This window comes from Episyrphus balteatus, chromosome X, assembly GCF_945859705.1.
Source record: "Episyrphus balteatus chromosome X, idEpiBalt1.1, whole genome shotgun sequence".
In the NCBI taxonomy this organism is placed as follows: domain Eukaryota; kingdom Metazoa; phylum Arthropoda; class Insecta; order Diptera; family Syrphidae; genus Episyrphus; species Episyrphus balteatus.
Window position 1 is genome coordinate 6,281,279 of NC_079138.1, and position 23,209 is coordinate 6,304,487.

At 29.7% G+C, this 23,209-nt stretch overlaps 1 protein-coding gene across 6 annotated transcripts; it reads right to left on the reverse strand.

The window, feature by feature from the left end:
* Positions 1-243: 243 nt before the first annotated feature.
* On the reverse strand, positions 244-21,774 carry LOC129920479 (LIM domain and actin-binding protein 1). 6 transcript variants are annotated; one of them, XM_056001701.1, is made up of 14 exons: positions 21,703-21,774; positions 13,644-13,716; positions 12,427-12,921; positions 8,712-8,804; positions 5,784-5,917; positions 2,779-2,873; positions 2,641-2,712; positions 2,057-2,569; positions 1,850-1,996; positions 1,647-1,780; positions 1,047-1,583; positions 845-987; positions 528-609; positions 244-457 (listed from the first exon to the last, which is right to left on the reverse strand). In XM_056001701.1, the coding sequence occupies exons 2-14, from the start codon at positions 13,656-13,658 to the stop codon at positions 455-457; spliced, it is 2,463 nt and encodes an 820-aa protein (XP_055857676.1). In that variant the 5' UTR covers positions 13,659-13,716; positions 21,703-21,774; the 3' UTR covers positions 244-454. The 6 variants fall into 6 exon arrangements, with proteins under 6 accessions (XP_055857676.1, XP_055857677.1, XP_055857673.1 ...); XM_056001702.1 differs by lacking the exon at positions 21,703-21,774 and adding an exon at positions 21,424-21,442; XM_056001698.1 differs by lacking the exon at positions 21,703-21,774 and adding an exon at positions 21,203-21,414.
* Between the last annotated feature and the right edge of the window lie 1,435 nt (positions 21,775-23,209).

A 23,209-nucleotide genomic window follows, 5' to 3' on the forward strand; every position in this document is an offset into this window, starting at 1 on the left:
GTTTGTTCAATATTTAAGTTCGATTTCACGAAATTTAGCATTATTACATAAAATTTGTCTATTGTATAGTATGGTTTTTGATAGATCTAGTTCTATTTTTTATTAATGGAAACACCCATACAGTTTTAATTACTTACGTGTTTTATTTTTGTGTATCAAAACATATTTTGAATTTGAAGTCAACAAGTCAGACGTTTCATCTCAATGACCTATGGGAAGTTAATACAAAAACAAAGTACACAATTTTCCCATGCAGAAGAAGATTTTGTTTAATTCCTTATTTCACTATAAGTATAATTACATAAATTTTGTTTTGTGTTGTTTTGCTTTCAATTATTTAATGCGCATAAATTTAATCACACTAAGAGAAATTCATAAATTATTATAAAAATATGAAAACTTGTCATGGTTTCAATCTTACGAGTACTTCTGCTTCTTCAAAGTCATCGTCGTGTTACTGAAATACAAAATTTGCAATATCAGTTAAGTTCAACGAGTTTTTGGTGTTTTATTTTATTTACACTTACTACAAATCTGTTGACTTTGTAACGTGGACGGGTAGGTTGGTTTAATTGAGTTTCTTTCATGTTTTCGAATTTCGCTCGTATTCTAAATAAATAAAATAAAAGTTATAAAATAAAAATAAAAATTAATAAAAAAATTTAAAAATAATATAATAATAAAAAATATACAGTGATCACAATTTATTAGAAAATAAAAAAAAAAAAATATGGATCATTATTTTTACCAGGTGTTTCTTTTTTCTATTTTTAAGAGTAATATCGTATAAAAAACTGGCCATCAGGACAGTGAAAGAAAACAACACAAAAGTAAATTCACTTACGCTTTTGCACTTTCAATTTGGTTCTCTTCAGAATTATCTTCATAAAGGTTAATTGTTCCATCCTGAATTTCTCTCTGAATTTCACTAGCTTCCCATTTTTCAAATTTAGCTCGTAGTTTTTTAGCTCTTGCGGCAGACTGAGCCTACAATTATGTATTTATTTTTACAAAATTAAAGAATCGACTAAATTTGATGATCAAACCTGAATAAGTGCTTCATCCTCGAGATGATCGCGAGATCTGGCATCAACGTGAACTCCATTATATTCGCTATCTTCTTCTTCAATACCTTCTTCTTCGTAATCCTCTTCATCCTCCTCCTCCTCCTCAGACATATTCTCAACATCGCTTTCCGATTCAATATAAACCCGACGATCATTATCTGGTGGTGGTGTAAAGCATTTTAAAGGCCTTGGTCCCAGATTAGCTTTGTTATTATTTATTGTTTGCTCCAATTCTCTAAATTTACTAAGCATTATAGTGGCTGTATGAGCTTTCTCGACTGGTTCTGTATCGATTGTAGTCGTTTGCTTATTAATCAATTCTTCGTCTGATTCAGGTGTTGCCAATTTGACGACACCCTCTCGTGGTGGGGTTATGCGAAAAGTTTTCTTTTCACTTTCAGCTGGTTTATATGTTTCAAAAAATTTAAATTTTGAACTTATGTCGGAAGTTTCGACTTGAACATCATCAACTTTTTCATCGTGTTTAACAATGCTCTCAGCTAAATTCGAATTCACCTGAAATAGACTTTTAATAATAAAGAAAATATGAGCTAAAAATATAAATGGAAAATTAAATACCCAATTTTGATCGTCGAATGATCGATTTCTCGAATTCTCGTTCGATGACGATAAACGTTTTCTTGGAGATAATTGATTTTTAGCTGCAGACGCATCAAGTTCCTGAAACAAACTTCGCGATCGCTTACTTATCGCTTAAAATTTATTTTTGATTTTGTTAAACAAAAGATCAAATCAATTAATTAATTGAGAGAAATCCAAACCTGATTCAAAAACTTCAAGTTCGTCTTCGGCTACCTTAGGGTTTTCATCATGTTCTTTGAATATTTCACCTTTTTCGAATTTTTCTTTCAAGCATCGAGCCTTGTCCCCAATATCGATTTCCGATTTCTTACCAATCGAAGTGATGCCTTTAATTTATATTTTTTTAATTTTTCAGAATCTACGGAATTCGTAAGAAGAATTCTTACCATGCTCGCTTTCAGCAACGGCCTGTTGATACATCTCTTTTATTCTCGCTTGTTTGCCCATAAATAAACGTGATCTTATATTTTGAATTTCCTGTTTTCGTTCTTCTCGTCGTTCCTCTTTAGACATTATGTGGCCCGTTTCAAATTTGCTCTTTATATCATTCATGTTACCAAGACCAACTGGGCGCTCACGTTGAGATCGTTTTGCTCTCACCAAATCTGGATCACTTTCGGCACCATCGCCATCCGATGAATCATCATCTGATTCGGATTCTTCTTCGTATGGGATGTTGTCATGGTCTTCGCTTCCATTGACGCAATTGACACCACTTTTTGCTTGAAATTTGGCCAATTTGGATAAAATAGAGGCACTTCGTTTGACACCCGTAATGCTAGGAGTGCGCTCTAAGCCTCTGTCGTCATTTTCCACTTGAGATTTTTCAAATGCTTCAAATTTGGACCGTATATTGATTTGTTGGAGTTCTTCTAGTCCAAGATCCGGCTTATCCGAAGCTAATTTATCAAAGAGAAAAAACTGCTAAAGCAAATCGAAATCATTTGTATATTTTTTAGACTATATTTACCCCGTACTACATCTGGGGGTAGTTCAAGTGGCTGGTTTTCTCTTATAATTAGTTCTGGCTTCTTAGGTTTGTCTACAGAGTAAAGATTTTTTTTTGTTAAAAATAAAAGAAAAAGGCAAATTATAGAGACTAAATCACCTTGAGCAGTTTCTTCGACAACTTTTGGCATAAAAAGTGATTTAAAATGTGCTTTGCAGTACAAAATACCTTCATGACTTTGATAATTATCAACTCTATAGTAAAAAGAATAAATAAAATTACAATTAAAATAATATCTCAAATCAACATGAAACGAGAACACTATAAAGACTCATACTTTTACCGGTGAATTCACTTATATGGACATGCGTAAGCCCCCACATACCCTATTCAATATTCATATGCAGTAGGGATGGCGGTTGTTAGTACAAAAACCGGTTTTCGGTTTTTCCGGTTTTTTTCCTTTCGGTTAAACCGACCGGTTTTAAACCGGGCCAATAAACCGGTTTTTGGAAAAACCGGTTTTCGGTTTTTTTTTTCTTGATTTGACATAAAAAACAAAATTAAACCAATTTGTCAACCAAAAATAAACTTTTCGAAGAAAATCCCTGAGCAAAGCTTTTTTTAGTTTAATTTTGTTATAAGGCCCAATTTATTGTCTCTCCATTAAACTTAAATCGCCATTAAAAAAAGGAATTTTAAAATTAAAAACCAAATTCGTTTAATTCAGTCTCTTTTAAGGTTTTTTTTTTGATGTTTGGCATCATTAACTAGTTGAGCATTAAATTTAAAAGTCGTTTTAGTTAAAACACCAAATTCGACCTTTTAAGAGGGATTTTTAGAGCAAATGGAGGTTTTAAACAAGATTTCTATTTATTCACTCTCCATTAGCGTCAAATGTCATTTCATTTATTATTTAATTAAACAAAGTTTCAGTGTCAGTTAACAATTACAAATGAATAAAACATGCATGAATATGGAAAAATGGGATGGTGAAAATGTGTTCAATCAATTTCATAACGTTTGGTATTTGGTAACTTTGGTTTACAGAAAAAGTCGTTTTTGTGTGTTTTTTAGTTCAAACGACATGTACTTTATAGGGATGAATTGCTTTAGGTTTTGGCCACTACTGGCATATCTCTCTCGCCAGACAAGAATATATTTATAGGCTTGCCAGAAATTTTTGAATCTATGGGTATGAGGGTTAAATGGACAACACTTCATTTGAGATTTTTAATAGAGACAAAATTCAAAGAAATTAATGCATTTCTTATCCACTTCACAGAGCGCAGAAGAGCACAGAGAATATCTACACAACTAGTGAAATTAATCAGGGTTGAGATGCTGCGTAATCCTTATCATCTCAAAAATTATAATATTTTTAGCCTTTGGTTTTTAGCTGCAAATACTTACGGGACATCATTTTTGTGTTTTTATATTGTTTATTTTTCAAATCTTCAAATTTAAATATATTTTATTTGACAAAAATGTAGCTTTTGACAGTTTAATTTTTCAAAAAATAACTCTGGGATATTTTCCATTAAAAGTAAAGACTTTAACTAAAGCAGAGTTAATTAAATGAATTTTTAATGATGGAAACTTAAAGACGTCAATAGCTAGATTACCAAAGCTTTAAACTAAAACGACAAATTTCAAAATTTAATTGGCCCTAAGAGTTCTTAACTCACTCTTATAGGAGTTTTGAGGAATTTTTTAAGTTGAATATGAATGAAAATTTATAATTGTATGGTAAGTTGAGAGAGGGAATGAATGTTTTGGGGATTTTCAATTTTTTGTCGGATCTTTTTTTTTTGGACTTTTTTTTCAGCCGGTTTTTTTCGGTTTTTCGGTTTTTTTGTAAAAACCGATTTAAACCACCAGGACAAAAAAAAAACCGAAAAAAACCGGTCGACCGAAGCAAAAAAACCGAAACCGGTTTAAACCGGCCGGTTTTTCCCATCCCTAATATGCAGTGACGTACTACGTTAAGCTGACGGGACCCGGGGGGACGACAGAATTTCGGGGACCTTTTTATATGTAAGACAAATTACGCAGTTTTTTACAAAAAAAAAAAAAAATATTAAAAAAGACCAATGTCAAAATTTTGTAACAGGTTGATTTTTGGTACACTACTTGGTATTGAGATGGCTTATATGTGAAAAGTTCTGACGATGTCCCCTTCTGCTTGGCCCATTATAAGGGTTCAAATAAAAAAAAAATATATTATTAAAAACGGTATGTTTTAGATAAAAGTTATGTTCTACAAACTTGTAGCTGAGCTTATTTTTAAAAAAATGTTCTTATAAGGTTTTCTTCCATCACTGTCCGTTTAGAAAATATAACTCTTCAAACATAAAACGCAAAGTCATGAAAATCTCTAGTTATGAAATAATCCTAGCTTATTATCACGAGAAATATCAATTTTAGATATTCATTTCTGAAAATTGTTTTAAGGAAATTGAACGCTCTATAACTATATAACAAAGTTGTAGAGCATTTAATTTCCTTAAATTTGGAAATAACACTGATATTAGTCCGAAAAATAATAAAAAAAAAATGGCTTTCAGGATCTCCCCTTTCTCACTGGTGGAAGTTACAATAACGTTGCCTTAGGCATAGGCACTTTTATAGATCGTTTATTTCTGAGTAATTTTTGACTCGTTGAGATAGCATAAGATTCAAATGAGCTGTAGGTCAAAATTTAATTAAAAAAAAAAAAATACAATCAAACTTGTGTATATTTCGTATGTGTACCTATTTCCAACAAAATTTTTAAATGGGAGTTGGTCGCAAAAAAAAAGCACCCTAGTAAATATATTAGGGTGGTTTTTATTTGGAACATGCAGTTGGATAGCCACCATCCGGTTGGAAATACTGAGAGAAGTTTTTCCTATCTAATTTGACTCCCTTCCTCTCATGGATTCAACGTGAAATTTTCATGTGAAAGGAAATGTCCTCTGATTTTTTTAAGGTAATTTTCAAATTTTATATGGGGTTTTCAGGATTGTATCGGGAGACTAGGCAGTTTAAATAAAAATTCGCAAAAATTAGAGAATTTTTTTTCGATATTTAGAACTAATTGATGTCCATCCACCGTGGAATTTCGACAAAAACCAATATAAGGATCACCTTAATATTTATAAATATATATACTTATTACTTACTTTAATTGTTTCTCGCATTCATGACACCGGAAACAATTTTTGTGATAAATATTTTTTTCCGCTTTGATTTCTTCCATTTTATAAACTTCTTTTTGGCATACACGACAATCTTGCTTCTTCTCCGCATTAGCATCCTGCATATATATATAAAAAAAAGAATTTTAGTCGATTTCGACTCCTAGTAGAAATTAAAAAAAATATGAGTTTGATAAAAATAAAAAGTGGTAAAAGTAAAGTCCAGGGCGTTTATAAAATTGTATAATGATCGTCAACCCCCAAATTTTATTTTCTAATACGATAGATAATAACACTGCTACAAAATAAAAAAATAACACACCCGAGAAATAACATAGTGGAGGATGTTCGTATGGTCGAATAATGCATAAAAATACTTTTGTTATATTTTTGGAACCCTCCATTTTGTTTTTATTTACAAAAAAAACCATTTTTACAGACCTTACGATGTAATCCATCAATATCTCAGTCATTTTTCTAACAACTCTCAATATGTTATATGTTTTTGGAAAGAGGATTTCCAGATCTTTTGAATGATGTATATAAGTCTATTGTTTAAACAAATAAAGTGTAGGTTTTTATCCCATAAATCTTGAAAAAGTGATTTTTTTCTCAATTTTGTCAACTTTACCAATTTTTTTTTGCAAAATAAAACAAACAAAAAAATAAAGTAAGGTGATATGTATTCTGAAAGAATATACATTTAGGCACAAATTGGCGTATTTTTTTTTTATTGAATTGGACCAAAACTGCGGAATCTATGCTACTTTTTCGTAAATAGAAAATGTGGCTTTTCATTATGTGAATTGCAAGGTGCACAATAGGGTGTTCGTTACTTTAAAATAATTAGAATTTCTATGCTCCTAGGATCTTATATGGTTGAAAATAAACTAAAAAAAATATTCCCAAAATTTCAAGTCTCTTACTTAATTCTTACCCGTACCGCCAAGCGGTTGAAGTTTCTTATGGAAATAACATGGGGTTTCTTGGACCTTGTTCGATCAATTTTAAATTCCAGCCAAACCATTCGTTCAAAAAAATTAAAACTTTATAGACTCAAATTTAATAAGTGTAGCTATCATGTGAAAATTTTTCAGATTTTTAATTGTTATAATTTTAGAGATTTAGCTTGTTAAAAAAATCATTTTTTTCAGACTTTTTCAAAAATCGCTTTTTACACGTTTAATGCCAAAAAATTAAAACATATAACATATTGAGAGTTGTTAGAAAAATGACTGAAATATTGATGAATTACATCGTTAGGTCTGTAAAAATGGTTTTTTGTAAATAAAAAAAAATGGAGGGTTCCAAAAATATAACAAAAATATTTTTATGCATTATTCGACCATACGAACATCCTCCACTATGTAATTTCTCGGGTGTATTTTCAGTGTCGCACCGTGTAATTGGTCAAAAGAAAAAACCCTGACTTTCTACATTTGCAAAATGCACCCTTATAGCAATGGTGACCATAATTCTAGAAGCGGAACCGGGGACAGATACAAAATTCGTTGGATCGATTTGAAAGTATTGATTTTTCAAAAAAAAATAAATTAAAATTAAAAAAATTTTAAAATTATTTTGCATAATTTTTCCTTATTTTGATACCAAGATTTCTTAAACGATTTTATGGAAGCATTTTTGTTGAAATCATTTAAATCGTTTACGAAATCAGAAATCAAGAAAACGGTTTTTAATACTGATGGATTTTACTGATAGCTATAACTGAGCCCTTACCTACTGTAAATATCTTCTAAAAAATTTATTTTTTAATGATTTTGAAATTGTATAATCTTTAATTCAACTTCTAACATGTAATTAAAAGTAATGAAATTTAGCTAGGTTCTTTACTCTTCCACAAATGTTGTTCATATTTCGAAAAACTTTTAATGGTGTAGATTTTCAACCTGACAATCACAAGCTGGAATTAAATGATTGACGAAAAATTAAAAAAAAAACTAAAGCCTAGTCTAGAGGTGAAACGAAAATTTCCATACAAAACAGCACAACCAAATCGTACACGAAAATTTTGCTTGTTGTTGCACATTACACAGCTTATAGTAATAGAATATTTGAAAAGTTTTCAAAGGTTTGTCTTTCACATTTAATTGTCGGGGTGATTTTTCTTGCTCCTAAAGAGTTTTTGGATTTTAGAGACTTAGAAAAATGTTCGTTTTACTTCAGGAGCAAATTAGGCTTAATGCTTTTATACGAAAAATTAGAAAAAAACTTTTAATTTCTAACAACTTGTTTTTCGTGCAAGGTATTTAACATTTTGAATACAAAACTCAGAGAATGTGCAAGTACGGAACAATCACAAGACAAAAAAAAAAAAAACGGGACCTTTCCCGGGTTTCTTAAATAAAAACCCGGAACAAGCTATAGAAATACCGGACAGTCCGGGGTAAACCGGGACGGATGGTCACCGTACTTATACCGTATATTCTAAAGTTGAAATTTGAATATAGTATGACGCTAGAGGCCCGGGTTAATGACCTCCAAAAAAATTTTTTTTTTGCTAAATTCCCCTTATTTAGGCCCTAAACTTTCGATCTAGGGGGTGTCTCCCCCGAAAAAATCACTTTGGGAAACAACGGACACCCTAATGTAGGTATATACTTTATACAATAATGGGAAATAAAGGTGCATGATAATGGTAAATGAACATTTTTTTAAACAAACAAAATCTATACGAAGAAGCTTTATAAGATTACGATTATAATGTGTATGGCTGGCTAAGGTAGCAAAAAATTTGTTTTTTTTTAGCACTCACTTTACTTATTAAAAAAAAAAATAAATAAGCTAAAAAGCCATTTTTTAACAATTTTGTCTCGAATCTTATAAAGCAACCTTGGTATAGAGTGATTAAAGGTTAAATACAAAACAATGAGGGATGAGTTGTTATATGCTTACAGTGAACTTTTCTTGAGCTTTACCCGAATCACTTGAACGTACATGTATTAAATTCCTCTTTTGAAGGGCATCAAATTTGCTAAAGCTCGATTTCTGTTTAAAAGACAAAAAAAAAATGAAAAAGAAAAACAAATTAAGTAATTTTTTTATTTCAATTAAAAAAATACAAAAACAAAAAAACAAGAAATATACCTGGTTTTGTGTTATTGTGACTCCACTACAATCTACATTAGCTGAAGCACTCAATCCAATCAAATTACAGTAGCTATCACGCTGTATCACCATATTACATACATAAAGAAATTTACTACAAATTTTAGCTCTAACGTTAAAATAATGATGTTTTTTTTTTATTTGAATCTTTTTGCGAATATAAGAAACAAATGTTTGTACTCTGTTAAATTTCATAATATACCAAAATATTTTTTTGGACGGTTTAATATTTTGTTTTTGATTTGACCAGAAATTTACGTTATACCTTCAAAATGTTTTTTTTTTTTAATGCATTTATTATTATTGTCAACATTAAATATAGGTATCAAGATTGAACATCATAGAATAAAATTTAAAAAAAGAAAAAAAAAATCAAAATAAAAAGCATTCGTTCTAATACTTACCAAAGCCTTAACCGAAACGCCATAACATTCAAAATATTTAAGCAAGCTTTTAAATTTTTCCAAGTCTCCCACTGATTTAGTACGCTACTTTGCACAATTATTTAGTTTATTGTTAAAAGACTATTTTGTTTTTATTCTCGTATATATTAGTAGTATTGGTTTTTACTTACCTTTAAATGATGCTTGCATGTTCCGTTTTCGTCATTTTTGATAAAAGACAAATCTCCAAAACTTCTGCACTGTTGTGTGTGATTATTTTGTTTTATTTTGTTAGTTTTTTTTTTTTTTTTTTTAATATCAGATTTATTTATATAATTAAAATAAAAACAAACAAATAAACAATCAAAATCAATGGTGAAAAATAAAATTTACCAAATTTTTTATCGTTAGAGATTGGTCATGTTTAGAGTTCTTGATTGATCTTTTTTGGGTCTTGCAAAGATACATAGATGATGATGATGATGTTGATGATGAATCCGCTGACAAATATACAGCTTTCTTTAAAATTAAAAGAAGGTATATCTTTTTATCTTTCCAGAAAAAAAAAAAGAATAACAAATGGAACTTTTCTTGAGCTTCTATACTAGACTGAGCGCGACAAGTCGGAAAAAATTTAGTCATACCTAGCTCTTAAATTAATCTTGTTTTCAATGAAGAGAATTATTCTTTTATGCGTATCTCGAAAACATATTACCTAGTTTCGTAAATAATTGATTTTTCTTTGTTAATACATAGGTACGCCTGTTCTGTATCTGTAAACCAAAACTTGTTTCGAGACTTTGGTCTCCATTCCCCAGAACAGATACATACAGTTTAAAAATTTTCATTAAAATTTGTATTATTTCAAAAGGCCGTGAGATGAAATCTCATTAATGGCTTAAAAATAAATCGTCGCTGTAGTTCTAATACCTCGTAACCCCGAAAAGTCTATTTTTCAGTAGAGGCAAAAAACTAAATATGAAATATATGAGGCTCAATACAAATGATTTGGTGTTGATTAAGCGAAGCTCTGAAAATATAGATGTTAGGCAAACAGGGTCTTTTCTATTACATCCGGATTTTTTTTCAAGAATATAATTGCATCATTAGTCCAAAATCGTCTTTTTCGGGGTTAAGAGGTATTAGTACTACAGCGACGAAATATAGGATTACAAAGTCAGCTCTGAAGCTAAAGTACCTACATAACTTATTTGTTATTTTTAAAAACAATATAAGAAAATTCTATTCATATTTACTATGTATATACGAATATTTTTGAAAAAATGTTAACTGAAAACCGAGTTATGCACCGGGCGACCATGAAATCCAATAGAAAAGATATATATTTCGATTACAAATAGTTCAGCAACCAGACCTTGAAGAAACTTTCTGTTTGCACTTATGAATAGAACTTAAAGAGACCTTTCTTTTGAAGTCTTACTCCATTGACTTGGAGTAAATTTGTCCTCGAATAAATGTAAGTTAAGGTAGGTTACTCGACAATATCTTCAAAATACATTTCAAAAATGTGCTCCAAATATATCGAGTGAGACATCAAAAGATATGTAGGTCTCTTAACTCTTTCCAGGCCGGTCGGTGGTATGAAAATCGTACCACCTATTTTAGTATTTTTTCAAGTAGGTGCAATGGTATTAAATTAATGCCACATTTCTATGTAATTTTTTTTTTCTTGAAGACATTGGTTTCAACTTAATTCAATACCATTGAACATTAAAGCTTGAAAAAATGCTAAAATAGGTGGTACGATTTTTATACCACCGACCAGCCTCGATGGATTTGGAGCACATTTTTGAAATGTATTTTGAAGATATTGTCGAGTAAACTACCTACTTGGTTTACAGATACGAGTTCGCAATAAACTTACAAATTTATTCGAGACAAAATTTCCTCCAAGTCAATTTAGTGAGACAATGCAGGTAAAGAAACTTATTATAAAAAAGTAACAAAGCAAAAAGATATGATATTTGACATGGAATAACTTCGGACACAAGAGAGACAAATTATTTTCTTCAGTGTAATGCATTGGAAGCCAACCACATAAAATACATATATTTATGTTAAAACAAATATTACCTCAGGGACCTCAAAAAAATAAATTACCTTTTTGAAAGAAGAATAATATATTGTCTTAAGGCTCCAAAAAATATAACTTGAATAATCTAAGTCACCAACAAATAATGGTATGGCGTATACGTACTTTTTCTATATTTTTTTTCTTATTTTCTATATCAAATATCAAAAGGGCCCCAAAATGTAGTCTTGTCCCAGGACCTCGGCAACTCAACGTACGCCACTGATAGGAAATACCATACAAAAATGTTGAACAAAATCTGTTGCATTTTATTAGGGTGGTGCCGGGTGCGGTTGATGACCGCAAGTGTAAGTCACAAACGCAATAACCCCCTGACAAATTTGGAATTATATAAATAAAAGGAACATAACTCTCAGTCTAGTAGTTGAAAAAAATTAAAAAAAAAGAAAAAAAAGAAAACTTACTAATTGTTTGACATCAATATTAGCCAAACCATCTTCAAATTGTTGGTATTTATTGTTGGAAAAATCTACAAGCATTAATGTTCTATTTGCTGATGGTGAATCTAGACTATTCTTGATCTTACATTTGTTTGATTCATGTCCAGCAGATAGACTCATACAAGGATTTATACGAAGATCATGACGCTGCTGCGAAGAGTTCTGACATTTCTGAATGACTCCAGATGCTTTATCGTATCCAAAATTATTATTCAAAACAGATGGCTTAGCACCACCACAAATAAATGGATTGTCTTTGATAGATGTAAAAATACAATTATTGATGGTTTCACTTTCTCTGTCTTTTGTGCAATGTTTTCGAAATTTATTTGAATCGCTTGAACTGTCTGAACTACCAGATGTTTCGTTTGTATTTGGAGTCCCTTCATCGTGTCGCCACTAAGCATTAATACACAAATTTAGGTTAAATCAAAATGCAACATGCAATAAACAAATGCAAAAAAAAAAGCACAGACAAATTAATAGAGGTTACTCATTTCGAACTCGAAAACAATTACCTGTTTCGAAAAATAATTTTTAATTTTTTTTTTCTATAATTAACTTACCACAGATATGTTCTCTTTCTCTGAGTTAGATTTTTTAACTTTTTTTGATTGTTTCTTTCCATTTATCAAACTTGTAGATGAACCGGAAGATTTCATTTTGACCGTTTTTGTTTTTAAAACGCCATTTTCGGAAGGCACATCACCACCATTTTGGTTTAATGTAGAAGAATCTATACTACTTTCGATTTTCTTTGATTCTAAACTAAGATTGTTAGCTGTGTTTTCGAAAACTGTTACAGTATTGCTTGATGAAACATTTTCTTCCATCGTTGTTATTGATGAAGATGTAATGTTTGATGTTGTTTCTGTTACTGCAGCAGCTTTTCTTGTTGTTGTTGTTGTTGTAGCTGATGCTACTGCTACAGCTACATTATTGCTACTTATGACTTTTTTGGAAGCTTTTGTTTTTGTAGTTTTTGCCTTTGTTGTCTTAATCGATTGTTGCTGCTGTTGTTGTTCAGTGACTATGCTAGAAGCCAATTGATTTGTGATTTGCTAGAAAATTAAAAACATGAAGTTAGTTTCCACTAAAAGAGAGAAGCAGTTTGTACTATTTGATAGTAAAAATGTTCAAATTTCTTTTGGTTGGCAAAAAGGAGAGACCTTCTTTGAGGTATTACGTCCATATACATATATTAAATTTTTTTTTGTATTGTAATTAAATTTTAAGTTTTGAAATGAAGGTTCAACAAAAAAAAAAAAAAAACAAAATTGATAGTGGTTAATTTGATTTAAAAGAAGGCTTCTGTTTCTAACAACAATTTTACTTGCGATATAGGTACTATATATTTTTTTTTTGTTTTTGTAATCAACTAATATAATTAAAAAACTATATTCGAAAATTTTATCTTTCATTTAAAAGTGTTACTGAAATCATTTAAAAACTTTTTTGTTTTGATATACTTATGCGAGCTTTGAAGAAAATGAATTTTTTTACTAACGGCCATATTATTCACTAGTTTAAAAAATACATCTGGATGTAAAGAAATTGAAATGTCAAAAATAAATCCAAATCTATGATATTCACTATCGCACAGAGAAAAAAATAGTCATTTTTAAATATTTTTAAACTATTGTCATAGTTAAAATCGGGATAACTATTTTGGATTTGGATTTATTTTTGACATTTGACAATTTTACATCCAGATGTATTTTTTAAACTCGTGAATAATATGGCCGTAAGTGTGTTTTAGAGAAATTTTTAATTTCATACTTACGGTATTTGATTCCATTGTTATTCACGTAAAACAATAATCACTTCAATCCAATCCAAAACGATCGATATCAATGCTGTAAAATGTGTATGAAGTTATTGTTAAAGAAGTTTAAAATTAATCATTGAAGATTTATTTATTTATTTATTAACGTCTATCAAGAGTAACTTTTATAGACTAAATTTACATTTAAGTAAGTACATACATATAAAATAATAATAACAAAAACTGAACCGAATTGACTAACACGATCCTTTTAAGATTTCTAATTTAAATAATATGACAAACTGATCAGTTTATTTGATGACTTCAGTACCGGCACGATACGATCCGATTCAAATAATATAAAAGAAAAAATAACAAATTTCAAATATATTATAAAGAACTTTTAAAAATCACAGTGATTCATCCGAAACATTAGTCGTAGTTCCGCAATTTTTTTTAATGTGAAAACGAAATTTTGTTCTGATTTCGTTTGTTATGCACTTTAAGTTTTTGATTCTAATTAATACGTATGTACGACAAAGTTAGAAACGATTTTCAAAAAATTCTTTATCTTTTTTAATATTTACGATGAAATGACTACCGATATTAAACGTTTTCTCATACAGGAAGGAAGATTCTTATTGAAACAACAAACAAAAAAAAAAAAAACATAATTTTTTTAATTTGTAAAAATAGAAAATTTTCCGTTATTTATTCATCAGTCGATTAAGCGACGAGAGATTTTCTCAATACGACTGATCTTTTCGAGTGTATGCGTAAACTTTAAAAATTCAACTTTTAATGCAATTTGTTATGCGTGATGTGTGAGAAATTATCTTCACTGGTTGTTTAATTTTTTTTTTTTTGTTTCTTATTTTTCTAGGTACTCACTTATTTAAATAAGCATTTTACTTAAAAATCGAAAAAAATTCTTTGTAACATTTTTCAAATATACAAAAAATACTGAACTCGAATTTCAATTTTGTCTCACTAAACAGAAGGCGAATGAAGTAAATTGTTTCGTGTGTAGAAAAAAAAAACTAAAAATAGAAAAAATGGGATTTAAACATAGGAAAATGTATTTATTTATACCTACATATATGAATATCTCACCTAATTTTTCAATAAAGAGTGTATTTTCTTTTTCTTTTGGATATACATATGTAGATATACCTGTCTTTGCTAATTTATGTATGAGTATATAATATCTTAAATAAAATTGAACTGAATGCAACGATATGATCCGACATTTGTCATTCCAGGTAAAAATAAAATGTTAATCAACATGGCAGTTGCAAGATCTTTGTTATTGTTTAAAAAAAAAAATAAATAAATATTTAAAATATATATGAAAATTGAATTTATGTTATCTCGTATGCAACAGAAATTAGCATACCTAAGCTCTTTCTCACTTTTCAGAACATTTTCTTGAGATCGATATCATTTTCTTCAGGTTCCAAAAAAATGTTCTGAAAAGCGAGAAAAGAGCTTAGGCTTATCTTTTTGCATACATCTCATTTCAAATTAAAGTCCAATATAAATCGCTAATAAGGAAACGTTTCGAACTTTAAAATAAATTTAGTCGGTTGTATAGAAATTATATTAGATACACAATTACACACACCTAAGTTGCACGTACTTGCTCTTCTTCTAAAATGAAGTGGGGCTTCAAAAGATGCGTCAGTTGATTTTTTCATTAAAAATTTAAATACATTTTTTAATTAATAACACTGGCTTACAAGGGTTTTGTTGCCGAAACAAAAATATACTTTTCTGAAGGTTTTCGGTGTGCTGAACTCGAAGTCAAAAACAACTAATCAGCTCCCGTTTTTGAGATATTACCGTTAGAAAATGCAAAAAAACGTTCTTTTGAGTTCTTCGGACCTTATTCTTTTGTATAAGGAAAATTGTTTGAGCATATTTAGTAAGAACTGTTCTTTCATCTTTCGATACCTGTTTGAATCTTTGCAATATCTTTTGTATTGCCCGAGATATCTTAAAATGAAGTAAGTTATACAATTTATAAAAATACCAAACAACTGAGGATATCTCGGGCAGTAAAAAAGATATCGGAAAGATTTAAACAGATTTAAAAAGTTGGAAAATAGTTCTTAAAAAACCGTTACTAAATATGATCAAACAATTTTCCTTATATAAAAGAAAAAGGTCCAAAGTACTGCGTTTTCTAACGGTAATATTTCAAAAACGGGAGCTGATTAATTTTTTTTGACTTCAGATTCGAGTTCAGCACACCGAAAACCTTCAGAAAAGTATATTTTTGTTCCGGCAACAAAAAAAAAGTTCAATTTTGTTAACCAGTGTAATATTAAAAAATTTTAAAAAATTCAATTTTTTTTACGTTACTAAAGACTGACAATGATTTTTTTTTTACAAATGTTGTTTTAATGTGGCAAACAATAGTTCTTTTAGAATTGCAAAAAATTATAACATTCGTAGGGAAATTTTGTATGAACGAAAAAAAACTAAAACATACAAAACTATCTCAAAAGTTTAGCCGAGCTAAAATATATTTCAGCAGAGTTTTGCGCAGATTCAGTTAAAAAATTTCACATTCGTTTCCAGCTGTTCATTTTTTATCTGTAACAATTAAGTGTACGAAAAATAAGTCAGGAAGAACGGAGAAAAAAATGCAGAAGAAGAAAGAAATCATTTTTATTTTTTAAAAACTTTTTTAATTTACATATGAAGCATAATAAGCGTCCGTTGATAAGTTTTAATTTTGATATATTTTTTCATTTCAGCCTAATTGACACACACCCTTAGTTCGATTTTATAATTGTAAAATAAAAATATCCTATCAGCGCAGAAACAAATGGGGTTTTTTTTATATGGCACAGGATTTTTTTTTATTGATGAAGAACACTGGCTGAAATATTCCTTTATTCGGTTTTCAATTTCATTTTGGAAAAAGTGAAGCATTAACGAAAATAATGGAAGAAATATATCTGGCGGAATATAATCAGCCCTATCGTGAGTTTCACGTGGAATGTTTTCCGTCCGGAATATTTTGTTCGCCCGGAATTTTAAAAGTTATCATGAGTTTCACCCGAAGGGAATTTACATTTTCCGCTAAACTAGTTTCTTTCTCGGCTCCAAAACTTAAGTGAGAGAAGAACTGTCGAATACCTCGCAAATTACCTAAAAAAAAAGTTGACAATACAGGGAGATGTCCGAACGTGAAAAACTTTTTGCCTGCAACTTACAGTAGGGGAAAAGTGAAATTGAATTTTTCCGGGTGGAATCTTGTTCACGTGAAACTCACAATAGGGCTGAATATAATAGAAAATATATGTTTTGTTTTTGATTTTGTTTATATTAAAAGAGTTTGAATGAAACACTTTTTGCGTTTTTCTATTTTCAAACAAAATTTTTAAATGTCAAACTTCAAATTTAAAAGTGTGTGTACAAGTCCGTGAGCAAATCGGTATAAATCTGACTAAAAATGTGGAGTAAATCCGGAGTACTCCGTAGTACTAAAATTACTCCGGAGTAATTTTTTGTTTACACTTTTGTGGTGTCAAGGAACATAAAACCTTGGAAAGTGCATAAATATATACTAAAAGGATAATCTCATTGGAGTGAAGGGAAACGACATAATTTTCCCAAGCTGCAGTATTTCTAGTCCGTAGATTTATCTTCGGATTAGTTTAATATATTTTTGTTTTTTGAATCATTACTATGATGTTTGATTGATATCTCAAGTTTAAATTATTTTAAATGCATAACTTAACATATGGTTCCTACAAAGTACAAAAAAGCATACATAGCTTTATCCTTTAAGACATTAAATTCTCAGAAGTATCAACCTAATAACAAAAACAAAAAACAAATAAAACAGCAGGAATTTTAGGTCATTCAAAAATAGTTTTTTATTTTTATACCCGAATTACATTGCACAAAACAAAAAAAAAAAAATATTTTGTGGAAAAATAGAAAATGTAAGCAAGATGTAAAAATATTCTCAGCAACTTCTTGTCACTATTTGCTGATGAATGCATTAGATAACCAAAGGCATACGGAATTATTTGATTTGCTATTATGCACAGTGCTGATGTAAAAAAAGATTAAACGATATTTTTATTTTATTTTATTTAAGCTAAATTAACAGTTAATTGTCATTGTATTTGTTTTAAATATTAATTCTGATGGAAGCTTCTTAAATCAGGTTGTTCAAGTCCGGTTGTCATTAGGTGTGTTTTTTTATTACCACCGGGCTAAACTGGACAAAAAAAAACGCAACGGGGCTTAACCTAAATAGTCCAGTGGATTTATAATTTGACTCAGCAGTTTGTACCACCCCCAAATTTTTTTTGCTCATTCGATAGAACATTGGCTGAATATCATTACCCTGATTTTTCGCACTCGCGAAATTCACCTTTCGGCCGCCATCTTGGATTTTAGTTTTTGTTGAATATCTCGATTTCTATTTACATAAAACTTGTGTATACAAGAAACGTAGGCAATTAAATTTCGCGTCTTTTATGTTAAGAACACTTTTTCGATATTCTGAATATTAAAAAAGTTATAAGCCAAAACAGTAAAAACAAGCCGAAAAAAATGTCAATTTTAAAGTTTTGAGCACTTTTTATTAAAATTATGAAAAAACCTTCCGAGATAAGATTATTCACCTTAAAATTCTCTACAACTCCGCTATACAACTTTTTTTTCTATCGCTATAAACACAAAAGTTATTAATACTTTTTTTTGTTAAAAATGCTCTTTTTTGTTTGTATTTTTTATCTTTACTTTTTTCTTAATTTTTTTTACCAAATATTGAATTTTAAATGATTAGTGAGTATTTTATAGCTTTATATTACAAAAGAAAATTCAGGACCTGCAATTTTTTTATTTTTTAAGTCTCTTCATTTCGTAAAAAAGGGGTATTAAAAAAAAAGTATTAATAACTTTTGTATTTATAGCGATAGAAAAAGAAGTTGTATAGCAGAGTTGTAGAGAATTTTAAGGCGAATAATCTTTTCTCGATATGTGTTTTCATAATTTATTTTGATAAAAAGTGCTCAAATCTTTAAAATTTTCATTTTTTTCTTTTTTTTTTTTTACTTTTTTGGCTTGTAACTTTTTTAATATTCAGAATATCGAAAAAGTGTTTTTAACATAAAAGACGCGAAATTTAATTGCCTACGTTTCTTGTATACACAACTTTTATGTAGGATAAATAGAAATCGATATATTCAACAAAAACTAAAATCCAAGATGGCGGCCGAAAGGTGAAGTTCGCGAGTGCGAAAAATCAGGGTAATGATATTCAGCCAATGCTCTATCGAATGAGCAAAACAAATTTGGTGGTGGTACAAACTGCTGGGTCGCCCACATATGAACATCATAAATGCACTGGACTAAAAATCTTGGCAGGACTATACAGGGTGTCCCGTAATGAGATAGGAACATTTTTGGAGATGATTCTTGGGTATAAATATTCTAAGAAAAAAATTATTCTACAGTAAATCTCTATCTGCAAATTTGATAGCCTTAAGCGATGATTTAAGAATGTCTTTACTCTTGTTCATGTTAATATCTCCGTTATGATTGAAACTTCAGTAATGTTTTGATTTTTAGACGAACTGCTATTCTTTATTACTGCATTTAAAAAATGTTAATATCTTTTTTTAATTGCTCAGATATTAATTTTTGAAGGGAATTATTTTTTTCTTACTCATGATAATTTAAAAAAATAAAATCTAACAGTTTTCTGGCAAACTTGTAAATGAGTTTTTTGCTCATTATTGTCTTATTAATAAGAATAAATTTATAAAACAATATATTTATTATGCATTTATCGAAGAAAATCGGCCCCAAAGTCAAAAATTATCATGAGTAAGAAAAAAAAAATAATTCCCTTTAAAAATTAATATCTTAGCAATAAAAAAGATATTAACATTTTTTAAATGCAGTGACAAAAAAAAGTAGTTGTTCTTCTAAAAATCAAGACATTACTAAAGTTTCTATCATAAGTATTAACGGAGATATTAACATTAACATGAATAAAAGACATACCAATGTAAGCGTTTTCTTAAATCATCGCTAAAGGCTATCAAATTTGCAGATAGAGAGTTACTGAAGAACAATTTTTTGCTTTGAATATACTCAAGAATCATCCCCTAAAATGTTCTTATCTCATTACGGGACACCCTGTATATTGAAACAGCACTCACAACGAAAATTTAGAGTTGTCATATTTTTCGCTTGCGGTTTTTTCTTTTCTTTTTCATGTATGTTTTTTAAGTTAAAGATACTTCTTTTCCGGCGTTTGTACTGACCGAAAATTTATTTTTCCACAAGTTTGTCAAAGGGATTAACTTGGGATCTTAGCGCCATCTAGTTCCCAGAGTAATTGTAAAATTGTTTTTTTTTTTTTGTATGGTGTGAACCTTCTAAGTAACTTGTTTTGTTTTTTTTTTTCTTTTTAGCAAAATATAATAAATATGAACACCTTATCGAAAAATACAGTTCTTAATGAAAAAATTCCATTCATCAATACCTAAACGCGTGTCCATTCAACGCTGCATAAGTCATTTGCATAAGGTTTTTACGTTCACATGGATTTTTAGATATAAATAGTAATGCGTGTATGAATATTGCTGTATCTGTACGTACGTAGAGTTTAAAACAAATCAAAATGCCAAAAATCGTTCAAAAGTTATTATTTTTTTAACCGGAAATTCGGGGCGCGAATCTAGCATTTACCACTTTATGGATATATTTCAAGGCTATTGGCTCTTGCGAGGAATTGACAAAGTCTTCAAGAGTAGGTATCATTACCTTAACCGTTTGGAATGGGACAAATATAAATAATAATTATTATTAAAACAGGCCCCTTACGTTCTATTTGGGAAAACAAAAACAAATAGCAGGTGCAAAGTTATTATAGGTCTTGGTTATTCTTTAATCCTCAAACATAGTTGCTTTACAATGTATAAAGAAGCATCGCTCATCTTAAAAAAAAAAAAAAAAAAAAAAAACAAAATTATATGCACAGCACTGTGAATCAACAAAAATAATCAAAAGGTAAAAATGAACGAAAAAAGTATTAAGTCTAAATTTAAATTTATTTGGCCCCTTTTTTGTTGTTGCGTATAATTGTTTGTTGCTCTTAAAAGAATAAGAATGTTGTCGCTTTTTCTCACAGGGCGCACAATATTGTGCATACCTTTATATGCGCTATTTTCATCTTCAAAATATGATTTGAAAATAAACACGCACTAGCCAAGAGAGTGCATGATGTAGGTAACCCATAACATTAAACAAAAAAAAAAAAAACTCCAATCGCTTCAAAGTGGTAAGCAGAAAATAATGTAGATGGAATTTTCTGCAAAACGATCATATCTTCTTTTTTTTATATAAAGATATGTACCTATCTACAAAGAAGTTAGTAGTTGTATGTAAAAAGATACAAAGACTCCTTGCACGGTTGAGTGTTTATTTATTATGATTTTTTTTCGTGTTACCTCAATTAGATCAATGCACAAGAGCTTCAAAATGAAGACAGCTCGAAAGATGTGCAAAAGATCTTTTGAAAAAAATATTTCAATACTCACCAATATAACTGTTTATTTTTTTTTTTATTCTCGAGAAGTTGGCTTATGGCAAGAAAAAGATATTAAAATCAAGCACTTTTGAGGATCGGCATTAAGAATTTCATAAAAACCTTCTCAGTACACCACAACGAGTGCATAAAGTACAAAATAAATAGAAGAAGTGCAAAGTTCAAAAGACACATACACACAGCACACGCTTGCGAGTTTAGTCGAAATCGTACCTAATCAGAGCCCTATTCGACACAGGTATTCTTTGATTGGAAATTAAGCACTAAATACCTATGTTCCTGTAAAACAAGATAAAAGATATTTTTCTACATTAAGAAGCACAAATTTTAATTAAAAATAGAAAACAGCCGAAGACGAACGGGAGTATATAAAAAATTCGTCTTACGCTTATGGTTAACGATCTTAAACTAAAGCACATAAACTCAAAGAAGCAAAAAAAAAAAAAAAAAATACAAACGCCGGTGAATTAACTTCTTTAAAATTAAAGTTACTTTTGTGCGGCGCGGCGGCGGCGGCAACAGCTTATTGTGTGTATCACTCTCTAGTCAAGGCGATGAAAAAGCCACAAAAACCAAAGAGAGAATAATATAATTGAACAAGACCAAAATGTAAATGGCTAGTTAGTTAGTCCTGTGGTCTCGTCTTTTCTCGTCTGGTATCGTCTTTTGTGATATAGCTATTCCATCCCATCCCATTTCATCCTATCCTATCCCGGTCATCGACGACCATATTATTATAGACCATTTAAAGCAAACATTTTCGAGCCAACAACAATATCGATACCGCCAAAGCAGTTTAAATATCATGTTGTAGTTGTTAGCTATAAAAATAAAATACACGACTGGGTCGCATGTACCTGCTCAAATAAATGTTTAAATTTTTATATTTTGGTTGGAAAAATAATTTTTTTTTGTTTAAACTCTCTCGAAGTTTGAAGTAAATCAATCTTTATGTGTTTAGACTATAGCTTTTTATAAAGACAGATTGACCGACACACGAACAGAATAATTATTTTAACCAACTTTTTTCGTATGCTTTATCATAGTTTTATCATGGTTGAAGGGGCGTACAAACCATTGGGGGTGCCATGGGGCGCCAAAGTATATTATCTTAAGACCTCAAAAATATTACTTGTATGATCAGCGACCAACTAATAATACAACTGGGGTAAAAAAAAAAAGTATGGCGTATACGTACTTTTTTTTATTTTTTCTTGCTCTCTTTATCAAAGGGGCACTAAATATCGAAGAGGCCCCAAAAATTAGTCTTGCTCCAGGGCCCCGGTTACTCAGCGCACGCCTGTGCATGGTTGCCAATTTTCGATAGTTCAATATTTAAAAAAAATGCATTACTAAAATAAAAGATAAAATTCTTTTTAACAAAAACCGTGTTTTTTTTTGTCGAAATTTCAAACTGAGAATACGGTACTTCCCATACTGGTGGCTGGTCATGGGTAACAGATCGCCAAAGGTGTTTTTAGGTATTTCTGAAGTTTTTTAATGTAACATTGTGTAACTTGTAGTAAATGGATTGTTATGTGTGATATATCAAATGAAAGGTAATATTATCAGCAATAAAGTTAACCCCTTGTAGCCCCATGTGACATTTCTGTAACAAACCAAAAATGATTGCGCAAAAGCTGTAGAAACTAAATTTTTATCACTCTGAAGCTTCTTACATAATCTTTAAGTATTGTTTTATCGAAATAGTACGCCATATTTCTATTAAATGGCACCAATAGTTTTTAATTGGCAGTTAATGTTGAAAGTTGGGCTTTTTTGAAAATAAGCAAATTTGCGTAAATTGCCTAAATAGTTTTTTTGTTTAAATTTTTGCATTTGTATATAAAAATAAATTATTTAAACTTATTTTTTTTTAATACCTTAAATATCGAAATAACTAAGTAAATAACGAATTTATTGAATTTTAAAAAAATACGTGTTTTATTATAGTTAAAGGCCAGTCGATTGTCATTATTAATTTTAAAATTTACGATCT

Excerpts from the sequence above, each read along its gene's own strand:
- LOC129920479 (XM_056001701.1), bottom strand. Across the intron at positions 1,584-1,646 it reads CATTCGACGATCAAAATTGG|GTGAATTCGAATTTAGCTGA; the intron begins GTATTTAATTTT and ends AGTCTATTTCAG. Across the intron at positions 610-844 it reads CAAATTGAAAGTGCAAAAGC|AATACGAGCGAAATTCGAAA; the intron begins GTAAGTGAATTT and ends TTATTTATTTAG.